Genomic DNA, 18,475 nt, shown 5'->3' on the forward strand with positions numbered 1-18,475 from the left:
GTGGTGGCTCATGCCTGTAATCCCAGCACTTTGGGAGGCTGAAGAGGGTAGATCATGAGGTCAGGAGATCAAGACGAGCCTGGCTAACACGGTGAAACTCCGTCTCTACTAAAAATACAAAAAATTAGCCGGGCGCCTGTAATCCCAGATACGCGGGAGGCTGAGGCAGGAGAATGGCGTGAACCAGAGAAGCGGAGCTTGTAGTGAGCCTTGATCGTGATACTGCACTCCAGCCTGGGCAACAGAGTGAGATTCTGTCTCAAAGAAAAGCCTTCATGTCTAGTTGCTGATTGATGAATTCCATGCTGCATAAAAGATGCAAGTGAGAGAGAAAGCAATAATGCAAAATTAGTTTAGCTGACAACTAAACTTTGGGAGGCTGAGGTGAGTGGATCACTTGAGGAGTTTGAGACCAGCTTGGCCAACACAGTGAAACCCCATCTCTACCAAAAATATAAAAAATTAGCCAGGTATAGGCTGGGCACAGTGGCTCACGCCTATAATCCCAGCACTTTGGGAGGCCGAGGCGGGCGGATCACAAGGTCAGGAGATCGAGACCATCCTGACTAACACGGTGAAACCCCATCTCTACTAAAAAATACAAAAAAAATTAGCCGAGCATAGTGGTGGGCACCTGTAGTCCCAGCTACTCGGGAGGCTGAGGCAGGAGAATGGCATGAACCCAGGAGGCAGAGCTTGCAGTGAGCCGAGATTGCGCCACTGCACTCCAGCCTGGGCCACAGGCGAGACTCCATCTCACATTTAAAAAAAAAAAAAATTAGCCAGGTGTGGTGGCGCACGCCTGTAATCCCAGCTACACAGAAGGCTGAGGTAGGAGAATCACTTGAACCTGGGAGGCAGAGGTTGCAGTGAGCTGAGTTCGCGCTACTACACTCCAGCCTGGACAATAAAGTGAGACTCTGTCTCAAAAAAAAAAAAAAAAAGAAAGAAAGAAAGAAAGAAAAAATATATATATACACTTGTAGTAAAACTATGTAAAAGTAGACTCAAATATGTAAAATTCATGATTGTCATTTCATCTGGAATGGGACAGTGGGGAAGGAAGGAACCAGGGGTTGGGAGACATCAAAGAGGACTTCGACCTTCTCTAATGCTTTTTTTAATTTAAAAAATATCTAAAGCAAATATTAAACAAAAATTAGCCAGGTGTGGTGGCGCGTGCCTGTAATTCCAGCTGAGGAATCTGAGAATCTGGGAGGTTGAGGCACAAGAATCTCTTGAACCTGGGAGGCAGAGGTTGCAGTGAACCGAGATCATGACACTGTGCTCCAGCCTGGGTAATAAAGTGAGACTCTGTCTCGAAAAAAAAAAAGAAAAGTATAAAGAGTAAGCAGTGCAAAGAGTGTGATCCTCATCCAAATAATATCATCCAAGTTACTTCATCCAAATGATATCATCCAAGTTACTACACGTCTAGGAAAAGTTAAGGGGCAGCTGAGGAAGTAGTTGTAACCCTTATTCCATTACAGTGATATTTGACGCACCTAGATTTTTTTTTTTTTTTTTTTTTTCTGAGACAGTTTCACTCTTGTTGCCCAGGCTGGAGTGCAATGACACAATCTCGGCTCACCACAACCTCTACCTCCCAGGTTCAAGTGATTCTCCTGCCTCAGCCTCCTGAGTAGCTGGGACTACAGGCATGCGCCACCTCGCCTGCTGATTTTGTATTTTGTTTTTTAGTAGAGACAGGAGTTTCTCCATGTTGGTCAGGCCGGTCTCGAACTCCGACCTCTGGTGATCCGCCTGCCTCGGCCTCCCAAAGTGCTGGGATTACAGGCGTGAGCCACTGTGCCCAGCCAACATATCTAGATTTTAAGGTTATTTAAGCAGGGCTATATCTTCTATTTATTTTAGCATTTCTATTGTCTATTATTTCCTACCCTCCTTCCCCCCTTCACCCTTCTACCATGGCAGCATATAGAATGACCAGTTCTCTGCACATAGTAAGCACTCTTCACATGTTTGATCAATGATAATGTCACAATGGGTCTATTGTGACATCAACAGGACTGGAATATCATGGTAGCCACCAATTAGCAGCAGAGTATGCCACAACTTCTGGGAGCAGGAAAGACCTCTCCTAGCTTCCTACTGGATATCTTTATTAGCGTTTTCGTAGATTCTGTGAAAAAGAAGAAATAAAAGGATATCACCCACATCTTCGAAATGTTTTTCAAAATGAAAAATGAGATAGACGATGACCCCGAATCAGAAAAATACATCAAGGATTCCACCATCATGAGAAGAGAGCCCCAAAATGTCCTTAGTCCTTTGGTGCTCCCTAACCTTGAGATCCCATTCTCAGTAAAGGATATCATCTCTAAGATTGAGCGCGCACAGCTCCATCGAGCAAGAGAGGTAGGTAGTGAATCTGAAGTTTACAAACTGCAATTTTCTTTTCAAACTTTCTGTGACCGAATACATTTTTGTTTATTTAAGAAATCACTTTCATGATATTTGACTGTATTTAGGGTTGCTTTGACTTCAAATGACAATTTCACCTGACACCGACTGTGGATATAACAAGCTCCAATTTGACATTATATCAGGTTTAATAAAGCCATTTATTAAATCTTTATATCAGGTTTAATAAAGCCATTTAAGAAATAAATCAAGGCAGGCATGGTGGCCCATGCCTGTAATCCCAGCACTTTGGGAGGCCAAGGTGGGCGGATTGCCTGAGGTCGGGAGTTTGAGATCAGCCTGACCAACATGGAGAAACCCGTCTCTACTAAAAATACAAAAAGTTAGCTGAGCGTGATTGCACGTGCCTGTAATCCCAGGTGCTCGGGAGGCTGAGGTAGGAGAATCACTTGAACCCAGGAGGCGGAGGTTGTGGTGAGCTGAGAATGCACCATTGCACTCAAGTCTGGGCAACAAGAACGAAACTCTGTCTCAAAAAAAAAAAAAAGTTTTCATTTGTTCCCTGTGGAGGTTTTATCAAACAGCTATTAACCAGATAGAATTTAGATTGCTTTGAATTCTAGCTTCTTTTATTTTCCCTGTACACTTCAAGGAGAAATTAGGAGACATTCAAGGACAATAAGAAGAGTGTTTAAATAATGTCAGCTGGGTGCGGTGGCTTATGCCTGTAATCCCAACACTTTGGGAGGCTGAGATGGGAGGATCCCTTGAAGTCAGGAGTTAAGAGACCAGCCTGATCAATATAGAGAGACCCAATTTATATTTTTAGAAAAATAAATAAATAAATAACATAGGAATCGAATAGACCCCAAACAATTAAGGTTATGCTGCGTTTTATTCTCTTGAAGCACAACAAAGTCAGGCCAGGCACAGCGACTCATGCCTGTAATCCCAACTCTTTGGGAGGCCAAGGCAGGAGGATCTCTTGAGTCCATGAGTTCTAGACCAGCTTGGCCAACATAAGGAGACCTCCTGTCTACTAAAAATAAAAAAATTAGCCAGGCATGGTGGCTCCAGTCTGTAGTCCCAGCTCCTTGGGAGGCTGAGGCCAGAGGATTCCCTGAACCCAGGAGACTGCACTGAGCACCATGCTTGCATTACTGCACCCCACTCAGCATGAGTGACAGAGCGAGACCCTGTCTCAAAAACAAACAAACAAACAAAAATCAGTCATGTTTCAAAATGACTCAATCAGAAATTGATTAAGGGGGAGTTCTTTCCTATATTTAAGGAAAGCTAAAGTGGTCACAATGGCTCATGCCTGTAATCCCAGCACTTTAGGAGGTCATAGTGAAAGGCTCACTTGAGGCCAGGAGTTTGAGACCATCCCAGGCAACAAAGCAAGACCCTGTCTCTACAAAAAATTTAAAAATTAGCCAGGAGGTGGTGGTATGCACTTGCAGTCCCAGCTACTCGGGAGGGCAGAGGGAGACTCTATCTCAAAAAAAAAAAAAAAAAAAAAAAAAAGGCCGGGCGTGGTGGCTCATGCCTGTGATCCCAGCACTTTGGGAGGCCGAGACGGGCGGATCACGAGGTCAGGAGATCGAGACCATCCTGGCTAACACGGTGAAACCCCATCTCTACTAAAAATACAAAAAATTAGCCGGGTGCAGTGGTGGGCGCCTGTAGTCCTAGCTACTCGGGAGGCTGAGGCAGGAGAATGGCATGAACCCGGGAGGTGGAGCTTGCAGTGAGCCAAGATTGCGCCACTGCACTCCAGCCTGGGCAACAGAGTAAGACTCCGTCTCAAAAAAAAAAAAAAAAAAAAAAAAAAAAAAAAAATGGAGTGTTAGCCAGGCACAGTGGCTCACTCCTATAATCCCAGCAATTTGGAGGCCAAGACAGGAGGATTGCTTGGGCCTTGGAGTTCAAGACCAGTCTGGGCAACATAGTGAGACCCCTGTCTCTCTCTCTCCATAGACAGATAGATGATAGATAGATGACTGATTGATAGATAGATAGATAGACAGATAGATTGATCAATTTTTTTTTTTTTTTTCTGAGACAGACTCTCATGCTGTTGTTCAGGCTGAGCGCAGTGGCGCGATCTCGGCTCACTGCAACCTCCATCTCCTAGGTTAAAATGATTCTCCTGCCTCGGCCTCCCAAGTAGCTGAGATTACAGGCCTGCACCACCCCACCCAACTTATATATATATATATATATATATATATATATATATATTTTTTTTTTTTTTCTTTGAGACCGAGTCTTGCTCTGTCCCCCAGGCTGGAGTGCAATGTCACCATCTCGGCTTACTACAACCTCCACCTCCTAGGTTCAAGCGATTCTCCTGCCTCAGCCTCCCAAGTAACTGGGACTACAGGCACCAGCTACCACGCCTGGCTAATTGTTTTTGTATTTTTAGTAGAGACAGTGTTTTACCATGTTAGCCAGGATGGTCTTGATCTCCTGACCTCGTGATCCGCCCCCCTCCCAAAGTGCTGAGATTACAGGTGTGAGCCACCATGCCCAGCCCATTTTATATATTCTTTAAAAAACAAAAAACAAAACAAAACAAAAAAACACAGAGAGCTTGGCCAGGTGCGGTAGCTCACGCCTGTAATCCTAGCATCTTGGGAGGCAGAGGCAGGCGGATCACTTGAGCTCAGGATTTCAAGACCAACCTGGCCAATATAGTGAAACCCTGTCTCTACTAAAAATACAAAAGATTAGCTTGGTATGGTGGCTCCTGCCTGTAGTCCCAGCTACTCCGGAGGCTGAGGCAAGAGAATCACTTGAGCCAGAAAGGTGGAGGTTGCAGTGAGCCGAGATCATGCCAATGTACTCCAGCCTGGGTGACAGAGCAAGACTCCGCCTCACAGAAAAAAAGAGTGCTAAATATCGATAAGTTCCCACTCTCCACACACTCTCCACTCTCTCCTGTTCCAACTTCTGGCAACTAGCAACAATAACAGTGTTTTATTTTAACAGCTTTATTGAGGTACAGTTAGCATATAATAAAATGTATGCAACTTCTGCCTTCAGGGCTCAAGCCACCCTCCCACTTCAGCCTCCCAAGTAGCTGAAACTACAGGCACACACATCACCGCGCCCGGTTAATTTTTGTGTTTTTTGTAGAAATGGGGGTTCACCATATTGCCCAGGCTGGTCTTGGACCCCGAGCTAAAGCAATCTACCTGCCTCAGCCTCCCAGAGTGCTAAGATTACAGGATTGAGCCACCATGCCTGGCCTAAAATATACATTTGTTTTTGTTTTTGTTTTTGAGATAAGAGTCTGGCTCTGTGGCCCAGGCTGGAGTGCAATGACCCCACGTCAGCTCACTGCAACTTTGGGAGCTGCATGGTCCCGAATGCTCAAGCAATTCTCCTGCCTCAGCCTCCCGAGTAGCTGAGACTACAGGCACTCACCATCATGCCCGACTAAGTTTTGTATTTTAGTAGAGACAGGGTTTCACCACGTTGAAGGTGAAGGTTTTACCATGTTGGCCAGTCTGGTCTTGAACTCCTGACCTCAGGTGATCTGCCCACCTCCGAGTCGCAAAGTGCTAGGATTACAGAGGTGAGCCACCTCGCCCAGCCAAAATGTACATTTTAAAAGCATGCAAGTATTGAGCCTGGCGCGGTGGCTCACGGATGTAATCCTAGCACTTTGGGAGACCGAGGCGGGCGGATCACGAGGTCGGGAGATCGAGACCATCTTGGATAACACAGTGAAACCCCGTCTCTACTAAAAAATACAAAAAAATTAGCCAGGCATGGTGGTGGGCGCCTGTAGTCCCAGAGGCTGAGGTAGGAGAATGGTGTGAACCCGGGAGGCGGAGCTTGCAGTGAGCCAAGATTATGCCACTGCACTCCAGCCTGGGCTAAAGGGCGAGACTCCGTCTCAAAAAAAAAAAAAAAAAAAAGTATACAAGTATTGATACAGGCTGGGCGCGGTGGCTCACGCCTGTAATCCTAGAATTTGGGGAGGCTGAGGCAGGCGGATTACGAGCTCAGGAGATCGAGACCATTTTGGCTAACATGGTGAAACCCCGTCGCTACTAAAACTACCAAAAACAAAATTAGCCGGGCGTGGTGGCAGACGCCTGTAGTCCCAGCTACTCGGGAGGCTGAGGTAGGAGAATTGCTTGAACTCAGGAGGCGGAGGTTGCAGTGAGCCAAGACCGCGCCATTGTTCTCCAGCCTGGGAGCAGAGCGAGACTCCGTGTTAAAAAAAAAAAAAAAAAAAAAAAAAGTACTGGCCGGGCGCGGTGGCTCAAGCCTGTAATCCCAGCACTTTGGGAGGCCGAGACGGGCGGATCACGAGCTCAGGAGATCGAGACCATCCTGGCTAACACGGGCGAAACCCCGTCTCTACTAAAAAAAATACAAAAAAACTAGCTGGGCGAGGTAGCGGGTGCCTGTAGTCCCAGCTACTCGGGAGGCTGAGCCAGGAGAATGGCGTAAACCCGGGAGGCGGAGCTTGCAGTGAGCTGAGATCGGGCCACTGCACTCCAGCCTGGGCGACGGAGCGAGACTCCGTCTCAAAAAAAAAAAAAAAAGTACTGATATACATAAATACCTGTAAAACCGGCCGGGCGCAGTGGCTCACACCTGTAATCCCAGCACTCTGGGAGGCCAGAGGCGGGCAGATCACGAGGTCAGGAGATCAAGACCATCCTGCTAACACAGTGAAAATCCCCGTCTCCACTAAAAATACAAAAAATTAGCAGTGCGTGGTGGCAGGCTCCTGTAGTCCCAGCTACTTGGGAGGCTGAGGCAGGAGAATGGCGTGAACCCGGGAAGGTGGAGCTTGCAGGGAGCCTAGATAGTGCCACAGGACTGCAGCCTGGGCAACAGAGCAAGACTCCATCTCAAAAAACCACAACAATCCTGTGAAACCTTCACCACATCAACATGATGAATTTACCCATTTCCCCCAAAAGTTTCCTCATGCCGCTTCCTCAAGCTGTTCCCCGCCTCCCACTTCAATCCCCAACTAACCACCAATGTGCTCCTGTCACTGTATATTAATTTGCATATTTTAGATTTTATTTAAGTAGAGCCATACAGTATCTACTTTCTTCTGCCTCACGTCTTTCACTTAGCATTATTTTGAGATTCATCCACACTTTTGCATATATGAATAGTTGATTCCGTTTTATTGTTGAGTGTTTTTCCATGGCATGGCATGGCATGGGCTGTTTCTGGTTTGGGGTTATTACAAATAAGCTGCTAGAAACATTCATGTACAAGGCATTACACAGATATATGCTTTCATTTATCCAGAATAAATACCTAGGCTTGGAATGGCTAAGTCTAAAGGTAGTAAATGTTCAATTTTAAAAATAAACTACCAGGCCAGGTGCAGTGGCCCAGGCCTGTAATCCCAGCTACTTGGGAGGCTGAGGCATGAGAATCTGCCTAGGAGACAGAGGCTGCAGTGAGCTAAGATGGTGCCACTGCACTCCAGCCTAGGTGACTGGAGAGTGAGACTGCCTCAAAAAAATAAAATAGGCCAGGCGTGGTGGCTCACGCCTGTAATCTCAGCCCTTTGGGAGGCTGAGGCAGGCGGATCACAAGGTCAGGAGTTCGAGACCAGCCTGGCCAACATGGTAAAACCCTGTATCTACTAAAAAGACAAAAATTAGCCACGCATGGTGGCGGGTGCCTGTAGTCCCAGCTACTCGGGAGACTGAGGCAGGAGAATTGCTTGAACCCAGGAGGCAGAGGTTTCAGTGAGCCAAGATCGCACCACTACACTCCATCCTAGGTGACAGAGCAAGACTCCGTATCAAAAAATATGTATAAAAATAAAAAATAAAATACAAAAATAAAATAAGGCCAGGCGTGGTGGCTCATGCCTGTAATCCCAGCACTTTGGGAGGCCGACAAGGGTGGATCAGACCACCTGAGGTCAGGAGTTTGAGACCAGCCTGGCCAATATGGTGAAATCCCATCTCTACTAAAAATATAAAAATCTGCCAGGTGTAGTTACAGCTCCCAAGTAGCTGTACAAAATCTGCCAGGTGTGATTACAGCTCCCAAGTAGCTGTAATCCCAGCTACTTGGGAGGCTGAGGCAGGAAAATTGCTTGAACCTGGGAGGCGGAGCTTGCAGTGAGCCGCAATTGCACCACTACACTCCAACCCGGGTGACGGAGCAAGACTCCATCTCGGCCGGGCGCGGTGGCTCAAGCCTGTAATCCCAGCACTTTGGGAGGCCGAGGCGGGCGGATCACAAGGTCAGGAGATCGAGACCATCCTGGCTAACACGGTGAAACCCCGTCTCTACTAAAAAATACAAAAAACTAGCCGGGCGAGGTGGCGGGCGCCTGTAGTCCCAGCTACTCGAGAGGCTGAGGCAGGAGAATGGCGTGAACCCGGGAGGCGGAGGCTGCAGTGAGCTGAGATCCGGCCACTGCACTCCAGCCTGGGTGACAGAGCAAGACTCTGTCTCAAAAAAAAAAAAAAAAAAAAAAAAGACTCCATCTCAAAAAAAAAAAAAAGAGATAGGGCATGGTAGCTCATGGCTGTAATCCTAGCACTTTGGGAGTCCAAAGTGGGAGGATTGCTTGAGCTAGGAGTTTGAGACCAACCTGGGCAACATGGCGAGACCCTGCTTCTACAAAACATACAACAATTAGCCAGGTGTGGTGGCTGCCTCAGCCTCCCAAAATGCTGGGATTATAGACATGAGCCACTGTGCTGGCTTTCACCAATAGTATGAGAAAAAAATACAGCGAAGGAAGCCCCAGCATCCTTGAAGAGCTCTGTGATCACTCTTCTCTACAGTTCAGACCTTAACAGTGGGAATTGTAGTCACTGAATTTGTAAACCTAACTGGGACGCAGTGGTGGCACCCAACCATCAAAGGCAAGGTGGATATGATTCCTGTAATGGACAGCAGCATCAAAGCAGCAATCAAAATAGTCTGACTCATACTGACCTATGGCATTGGCTAGTTGATCATAGTGTTCCCAGAAATGGATAGGAAGCCTACTAAATTCTTACTTAATCTAAACAAGTAGAAAATTCCTAGATTGAATGAACATAAATATCTGAATCATGAAAACAGAGTCCCAGTCCATCAGTCAATTCTCAGACTTGAGCCAGTTGACAGACTCAGAGCTCCTTGAGTGAACAGGACTTCAAGTTCCTTGAAGAAGGGCCCTACCTTTATACTATTACTTTTTCTCCTGACCTTCCCCAAGGGGACCTATGACCTTGTATCAGAGTGTGCATTGGGAAAAAGGAAATAATCAGACCTTTTGGGGGACTGCTGGACACTGGCTCTGAGCTGACATTAATTCCAGGAGATCCAAAATGTTATTGTGGTCTACCCATTAATCAAAAGAGCTTTAGCTCAGGCCCATCTCACAGTGAACCCAGTGTGTGGGTCATCCCACACACTCATCCTGTGGTTATTTCACAAGTTCCAAAATGTATAATTGGAATATACATACTCAGCAGATGGCAGAATCCCCACACTGGCTCCCTTACCTGTGGAATGGGGGCTACTATGGTGGAAAAGGCCAAATAGGAGCCACTAGTGCCTCTACTTAGGAAAACAGTAAAAACAAAACAAATATCCCATTCCTGGAGGAATTAGTGCCATCACTAAGGACTTCAAAGATGCCTTAGTGATGATTTCAACCATATCCTCATTCAGCCTTCCTGTTTGGCCTGTAAAGAATACAGATGGATTTTGGAGAACGACAGTGGATTATTGTAAGCTTAACTAGGTATTAACTCCAGTCATAGCTTCTGTACCAGATTTGGTTTCATTGCTTGAACAAATTAACACATCCCCTGGTTCCTGGTATGCCGCTATGATCTGGCAAATGATTATTTCTTCGAATCTATCTATAAGGCCCACCAAAAGTAGTTTGCTTTCATCTGAGAAGGCCAGCAATACAGCTTCACTCTTCTATCTCAGGAGTATATTAACTTGCCAGTTGGGTAGAATTTACCTGCAAAACCATCTGGCCCAAGGAAGTTTCTTTTTTGAGATGGCGTTTCGCTCTTTCTGCCCAGGCTGGAGTTCAATGGTGCAATCTCGGCTCACCACAACCTCTGCCTCCCGGGTTCAAGTGATTCTCCTACCTCAGCCCCCCGAGTAGCTGGGATTACAGGCATGCACCACCACCCCAGCTAATTTTTGTATTTTTAGTAGAGACGGGGTTTCTCCATGTGGGTCAGGCTGGTCTTGAACTCCCGACCTCAGGTGATCCACCCACCTCGACCTCCCAAAGGGCTGGGATTGCAGGGTGAGCCACAGTGCCCAGCCTATTTTTTTGTTTTTAGTAGAGATAAGGTCTTGTTATTTTGCTCAAGCTAGTCTTAAACTCTTGAACTCAAGCATTCCTCCCACCTCAGTCTCCCAAAGTGCTGAGATCACAGGCATGAGCCATCACACCTGAATTTTTTTTTTTTTTTTTAAACGACAGAGTCTCCCTCTGCCGTTGCCCAGGCTGGAGTGTAGTGGAGCAATCTCGGGTCACGGCAACCTGCGCCTCCCAGGCCCGAGTGATCCTCGCACCTCAGCCTTCCAAGTAGCTGCGACTTCAGGCATGCGCCACGCCCAGCTAATTTTTGTATTTTTGGTAGAAATGGGGTTTCTCCGTGTTGGCCAGGCTGGTCTCAAACTCCTGATCTCAAGTGATCTGCTCGCTTCGACCTCCCAAAGTGCTAGGATTACAGGCGTGAGCCACTGTGCCCAGGCACTGAATTTTAAGAAATTAATTTTTTCTAGGGAGAAACTATTGCCCCTCCCTACGTGAGGTCTGTGAATTGTTCTCATTAATCCTTTTAGGTAACTGTCAACTGTCACTTAGTTGTTTTGGATGAGAAGATACATCTTTTTTTTTTTTTTGAGACGGAGTTTCGCCCTTGTTGCCCACGCTGGAGTGCAATGGCGCAATCTCAGCTCACCGCAACCTCCACCTCCCAGGTTCAAGCGATTCTCCTGCCTCAGTCTCCCAAGTAGCTGAGATTACGGGCGCGTGCCACCTGCCTGGCTAAATTTTGTATTTTTAGTAGAGACAGTGTTTGACTGTGTTGCCCAGGCTAGTCTCGAACTCCTGACTTCAGGCGATCCACCCGCCTCTGCCTCCCAAAGTACTGGGCTTACAGGTGTGAGCCACTGCGCCCGGCTGAGAGGATAAATCTTGACCCTGTTATTCCATTGGGATATTGTGAAATATAACAATTCTTAAAATCTTTGGAATCTCCAAAGTGATGTCTTTTTGTATGCTAATGATTGACAGATAGCTTCAGGATGGGACCGGTCATTAGAAAGTCAAAGGCCTGATTAGAGGGTTGGGACTTTCAATCCCACCCCCCAACCTTCAGGGTTGGGAAAAGCCACTGAAGGTCAAGCTGCTTATCTATGGCCAATGGTTTAATCAACTTTGCCTATGTAATCAAACCTCCATACAAAGCCAAAAGGACAGGGTTTGGAGAGCTTACAGAGAGTTGAACACGTGGAGGTTCCTGAAGAGTGGTGTTCCCAGGGAGAATATGAAAGTGATATACGAGTTAAGAAGAAACCACTTGGGCAGATAGTAAGGGTATGGGAGTCCTTGGTAAGGTTTTTCTTTTTAATGAAAAGCAGCCCCAAATCACTTTCTAACAAAGAGCAGCCTGTGAAGTCGAGCTGCAGACAGACCAGCAAGCTGGGAGCTTGCAGGGGTGAATGCCGGCAGAAACTAGGGACTAGACATGTTCAAGAGGGCGGTTCCATCTTTCCTTCTCTGCCAGCCTTGTGTACAGTAAGGAGCAGACAAGGTGGTGCTGGCCAAGGAGAGTTCACTTGCATAGTAATATTAGGGAGGAGCAACCAGCCTTCCATATGCGCTATGTAAATGTCATATCTGATTGAACCAATCTGTGAGCCCCATACACCAGCTCCTCAAGCCAGACTGTAAAATCTAGCACATCCACCACCAGCCGGTCTTTTCCTCCGGGAAGACCTCCCTCTCTTTATTGAGAGTGCTGTTTTTCTTTCTCTTCTGCCTATTAAACGTCCACTCCTAAACTCCTAGTGTGTATTCGTGTCCTAAATTTTCCTGGCACGAGACGATGAACCCCAGTATATACCGGAGACACTGTAGCTGCTTCAGAAGCTCCATTCCTCTTCCACAATACCTTGCCCTATGCATCTCTTCAATAAACCAGTTCTGTGAGCTGCTCCAGCAAATTAATCCAACCAAAAGAGGGGGTCTTAGGAACCCCAACTTGAAATTGATTGATCAGAAGTTCTGGAGGCCTGGACTTCTGACTGGTGTCTGAGTAGGGGGCATTTCTGGGGACTGAGGCTTCGACCTATGGGATCTGACACTATATCTAGGTAGATAGTGTCCGAATTGAAATAAAGGACACCCACCTGATGTCCATTGCAGAAATGGTTACCTGCTTGGTGGTGGGGAGAATCTGCTCCTCCGACCCCACATTTGGTCTGATCATGGAAGTCTTCTGTGTTGATGAGTTGATAACCGTTTTGCTGAATAGAAAAAAATAGAATAGAACACAAACTGAAAGTTTTTTCCAATATCCATCTGGGCTGAAATCATAAGTTGAATTTTTTTTTTTTTTTTTTTTTTTTTTTTGAGGCAGAGTCTCATTCTGCTGCCCAGGCTGGAGTGCAGTGGTGCAATCTCGGTTCACTGCAACCTCCCCCTACCCCCAGCCCCACCTCCACTCCCCCACCGGGTTCAAGCTATTCTCCTGCCTCAGCCTCCCAAGTAGCTGGGATTACAGGCACGCACCACCATGCCTGGCTAATTTTTGTATTTTTAGCAAAGAAGGTTTTACAATGTTGGCCAAGCTGGTCTCAAACTCCCAAACGCAGGTGACCTGCCTCAGCCTTCCAAAGTGCTGGGATTACAGGCGTGAGCCACTACATGGGCCTAGTTGAATTCTTTTTGTTAGCTTAAAAAAAATTAGAATATATAGAATGAAAATTCAAAGTGAAAAGCTCAAATAATTATCTCAAAGAATCACAGAAGCCTCTGGTTCGTCACAAAACAACCACTATTGTGACTGTTAACACTGTAGGTCAGCTTTGCCTGATAAATGGAATCATATGATATGTATTTATTAATGTCTGGCTTCTTTTGCTTCATTCTAAGTTCATGTGATTGACACACACTGTTGTACACTGCAACCTCTACCTCCCAGGTTCAAGCGATTATCCTGCCTCCCTAGTAGCTGGGATTACAGGTGGGCGCCACCATGCCCGGCTAATTGTTGTATTTTTAGTAGAGACAGGGTTTCACCATGTTGGTGAGGCTGATCTCGATCTCCTGACTTCAGGTGATCCACCCACCTTGGCCTCCCAAAGTGCTGGGATTGTAAGCATGAGCCACCATGCCCAGCCACCTCGCATTTCTTTTTGTGATGAGAACACTTAAAATCTACTCTCAGCAATCTTCAAGTATACAATGTATTGTTATTAACTATAGTTATCATGATGTATAATAATCTCTTGAACTTATTTCTCCTGTCTAACTGAAAAAAATCTCCACAATCTGCCCATCCCCAGCCTCTGCTAACCACCATTCTACACTTTCTGCTTCTATGAGTTTGACTTCTTTTTTATTTTTGAGATGGAGTCTCATTCTGTCGCCCAGACTGGAGTGCAGTGGTGTGATCTCGGCTCACTGCAAGCTCCGCCTCCCGGGTTCACACCATTCTCCTGCCTCAGCCTCCTGAGTAGCTGGGACTACAGGCGCCCACCACCACGCCCGGCTAATTTTTTGTATTTTTGGTAGAGACGGGGTTTCACCATGTTAATCAGGATGGTCTCAATCTCCTGACCTTGTGATCAGCCCGCCTCAGCCTCCAAAGTGCTGGGATTACAAGCGTGAGCCACTGTGCCTGGCAAGTTTGACTTCTTTAGATTCCACATATGAGTGAAATCATGAAGAAGCCTTTTAGTTTGATGTAACACCATTTGCCTATTTTTGCTTTTGTTGCCTGTACTTTTGGAACCATACACAAAAATCATTGTCTTTTTGTTTTTATTTTTGTTTTTGAGACGGAGTCTCGCTCTATCACCCAGGCTGGAGTGCAGTGGCACGATCTCGGCTCACTGCAAACTCTGCCTCCTGGATTCACGCCATTCTCCTGTCTCAGCCTCCTGAGTAGCTGGGACTACAGGCGCCCGCCACTACGCCCGGCTAATTTTTTGTATTTTTAGTAGAGACAGGGTTTCATCGTGTTAGCCAGGATGGTCTTGATCTCCTGACCTCATGATCTGCCTGCCTCGGCCTCCCAAAGTGCTGGGATTACAGGCGTGAGCCACTGCACCCGGCCACAAAAATCATTGTCTAGAAAAATGTCATGGAACTTTTCCCCTGTTTCCTTCTAATAGTTTTATAATTTCACCTTATTTATTTATTTATTTATTTATTTATTTTGAGACAGAGTCTCACTCTGTCGCCCAGGTTGGAGTGCTGTGGCGCAATCTCAGCTCGCTGCAACCTCTGCCTCCCGGGTTCAAGCAATTCTCCTGCCTCAGCCTCCTGAGTAGCTGAGACTACAGGTGCGCACGACCACGCCCAGCTAAATTTTGTATTTTTAGTAGAGATGAGGTTTTACCATGTTGGCCAGGTCTTGAATTGCTGACCTTGTGATCCCCCACCTCGGCCTCCCAAAGTGCTGGGATTACAGGTGTGAGCCACAGTGCCCGGCCATAATTTCACATTTTATGTTTAAATCTAATCCAGGCCGGGCATGGTGGCTCATGCCTGTAATCCCAGCACTTTGGGAGGCCAAGGTAGGTGGATCACCTGAGGTCAGGAGGTCAAGACCAGCCTAGCCAACATGGTGAAACCCCGTCTCTACTAAAAATACAAAAATTAACTGGGCATAGTGGCAGGCACTTGTAATCCCAGTTACTTGGGAGGCTGAGGCAGGAGAATCACTTGAACCTGGGAGGCAGAGGTTGCAGTGAGCCAAGATCATACCAATGCACTCCGGCCTGGGCAATAGAGCAAGACTCAGTCTCAAAAAAAAAAAAAAATCTAATCCATTTTAAGTAGATTTTTGTATATGGTATAAGTTGAGGGTCTAATTTCATTCTTCTGTATGTGGATATCCAATTTTTCTAACACCATTTATTGAAGAGACTCTCCTTTCCACATTTTTGGCATCTTTGCTGAAAATCAATTGACTGAAGTGTGTGAATTTATTTCTGGGCCCTCTACTCTGTTCCGTTGGTCTAATGTATCTGCTTTTATGCTAGTACCATGCTGTTTTGATTATTATGGCTTTGTATTGGATTTTGAAATCAGGTACGGTGATGCCTCCTGCTTTGTTCTTTTTACTCAAGATTGCTTTGGATATTCAGGGTCTGTTGTGGCTCCATACATGTTTTAGTTTATTTATTTATTTTTGTTTAGAGACATGGTCTGGCTCTGTCACCCAGGCTAAAGTGCAGTGGTGCAATAATAGCTCAATGAAACCTTGGACTCCTGGGCTCAAGGGATCCTCCAGCCTCAGCTTTCCAAGCATCTAGGACTACTACACCCAGTTAATTTTTTATTGAATTTTTGTAGAGACAGGGTCTCCTATGTTGCCCAGTCTGGTCTTGAACTCTTGGCCAAAAGTAACCTTTTCACCTCAGCTTCTCAAAATGCAGGGATTCCAGATGTGCGCCCCCACACCTGGCCTCCATACATATCTTAGGATTTCTTTCTTTCTTTCTTTCTTTCTTTTTTTTTGAGACAGAGTCTCACTTGTCGCCCAGGCTGGAATGCAGTGGCTTGATCTCGACTCACTGCAACCTCCGCATCCCGGGTTCAAGCAATTCTCTTGCCTAAGCCTCCCGAGTAGCTGGGAATACAGGCACACGTCGCCACACCTGGCTAATTTTTTGTATTTTAGTAGAGACGAGGTTTCACCATGTTGCCCAGGATGGTCTCGAACTCCTGAGCTCAGGCAATCCACCTGCCTCGGCCTCCCGAAGTGCTAGGATTACAAGCGTGAGCCACCGTGCCCGGTCTATTTCTTTCTTTTTTACATTAGGCTGGTTTATAAGTGCTGCTCTGGGCAGTTACATAGTTTGCTTACAATGAGGAGTTACCTGACTTTGAACATACTGTACATGGTAATTAGAAGTTTTCATGGCAAGAGAAAAAACACAGCCAGCCTGCTGCAGCCAACATAAAAACAATCACAGACCAGTAGGGGGAAAGTAGGGATAAAGGTGGAGTTTATTTGTTTGTTTGTTTCTTTTTTTTTTTTTTTTTTTTTGAGACAAAGTCTCACTCTGTTGCCCAGGCTGGAGTGCAGTGGCGCGATCTTGGCTCACCGCAACTTCTGCCTCCCAGGTTCCAGCGATTCTTCTGCCTCAGCCTCATGAGTTGCTGGGACTATAGCTGCGTGCCACCACGCCTAGCTAATTTTTGTGTTTTTAGTAGAGACGGGGTTTCGCCATGCTGGCCAGGTTGGTCTCAGACTCCCGACCTCATGATCCACCGGCTTCGGCCTCCCAAAGTGCTAGGATTACAGTTTGCAGGCATGAGCCACCGCTCCCAGCCATTTCTTTTCTTTCTCTCTTTTCTTTCTTTTTTTTTTTTTTGTTTTTTTGAGATGGAGTCTTGCTCTGTCACCCAAGCTGGTGTGCAGTGGCTGCAATCTCAGGTCACTGCAGCCATCACCTCCCAAGCTCAAGCGATCCTCCCGCCTTAGCCTCCAGAGTAGCGAGTAGCTGGGATCACGGGCACACGCCACCACACTGGGGGCGATTGTTTTTTGTTTCGTTGTTGTCGTTGTTTTCCTTTTTGTATTTTTGGTAGAGACAGGGTTTCTCCATGTCGTCCAGGCTGGTCTTGAGTTCCACCAGCCTTGGCCATTCATAGTTCTGGGATTACAGGCATGAGCCACCATGCCCAGCCTTGTTTCTTACTATAAAAGAAAAAAATAGGCCGGGCGCGGTGGCTCAAGCCTGTAATCCCAGCACTTTGGGAGGCCGAGACGGGCGGATCACGAGGTCAGGAGATCGAGACCATCCTGGCTAACACAATGAAACCCCGTCTCCACTAAAAATACAAAAAAATTAGCCGGGCGTGGTGGCGGCGCCTGTAGTCCCAGCTACTCGGGAGGCTGAGGCAGGAGAATGGCGGGAACCCGGGAGGCGGAGCTTGCAGTGAGCCGAGATCGCGCCACTGCACTCCAGCTTGGGCGACAGAGCGAGACTCCGCCTCAAAAAAAAAAAAAAAAAAAAAAAAAAAGAAAAAAATAACTCCTCAGCAAAAGAAAGAGATCAAAGAGAGATCAAGATACAAAATTACAAGTATTTTAAATCCAGGCCTGTCCTCATCTCCTTCAAGAGCCGAGGTATAAGGAGACAGTTGAAGCAAACAAGTAAATTCTGTAAAAATTACTTGGAAACCCTACAAATTTTATTAAAATCTAAACTTCTATTTTGCTATTTACTTATTTATTTATTTCGAGACAGAGTCTCGCTCTGTTGCCCAGGCTGGAGTGCAGTGGTGCAATCTCAGCTCACTACAACCTCTGCCTCCTGGGTTCAAGTGATTCTCCTGCCTCAGCCTCCTGCATAGCTGGGATTACAGGTGTGAGCCACCACACTTGGCTAATTTTTGTATTTTTAGTAGAGAAAGGGTTCCACCATGTTGGCCAGGCAGGTCTTGAACTCCTGGCCTCAAGTGATCTGCTCACTTCAGCCTCCCAAAGTGCTGGGATTACAGGTATGAGCCACTGTGCCTGGCTGTATTTGCTTTAAAAAAAAAAAAAATTAATATATTAAAAGGCATACTGAAGTGACATGCTATTCCCCCTAGAAAATAACCCCAATACCCCCTCTGCCAGTAACATTCTTAAGTTGACCAGCCCACTCGTATCTCTAAGCATGTGTGGACAAGCGTATGTGTCTTTTTTTTTTGAGATGGAGTTTCGCTCTTGTTGCCCAGGCTGGAGTGCAGTGGCACAATATGTGTATGTGTCTTTAAAACCAAAGCCATGGGCATCAAGTGACTGCTCATCAAGTAACATGTCATCTGTTAACTGACCAGTGTCCACCTTCTCCAGAGGGTGGGCAGAGCAGAGAAATCCTAAAG

At 46.4% G+C, this 18,475-nt stretch overlaps 1 protein-coding gene across 1 annotated transcript in view; it reads left to right on the forward strand.

The window, feature by feature from the left end:
- The first annotated feature begins 2,028 nt into the window (after positions 1-2,028).
- LOC105492848 (family with sequence similarity 186 member A) overlaps positions 2,029-18,475 on the forward strand; it is a 78,272-nt gene continuing 61,825 nt past the window's right edge. Inside the window, exon 1 of the mRNA XM_071071746.1 lies at positions 2,029-2,379. Within this exon, the coding sequence (XP_070927847.1) occupies positions 2,188-2,379 (192 nt within the window). The 5' untranslated portion in view covers positions 2,029-2,187. The remainder of the gene's footprint in view (positions 2,380-18,475) is intronic.

The sequence above is a fragment of the Macaca nemestrina genome, chromosome 10 (assembly GCF_043159975.1).
Source record: "Macaca nemestrina isolate mMacNem1 chromosome 10, mMacNem.hap1, whole genome shotgun sequence".
In the NCBI taxonomy this organism is placed as follows: Eukaryota; Metazoa; Chordata; class Mammalia; order Primates; family Cercopithecidae; genus Macaca; species Macaca nemestrina.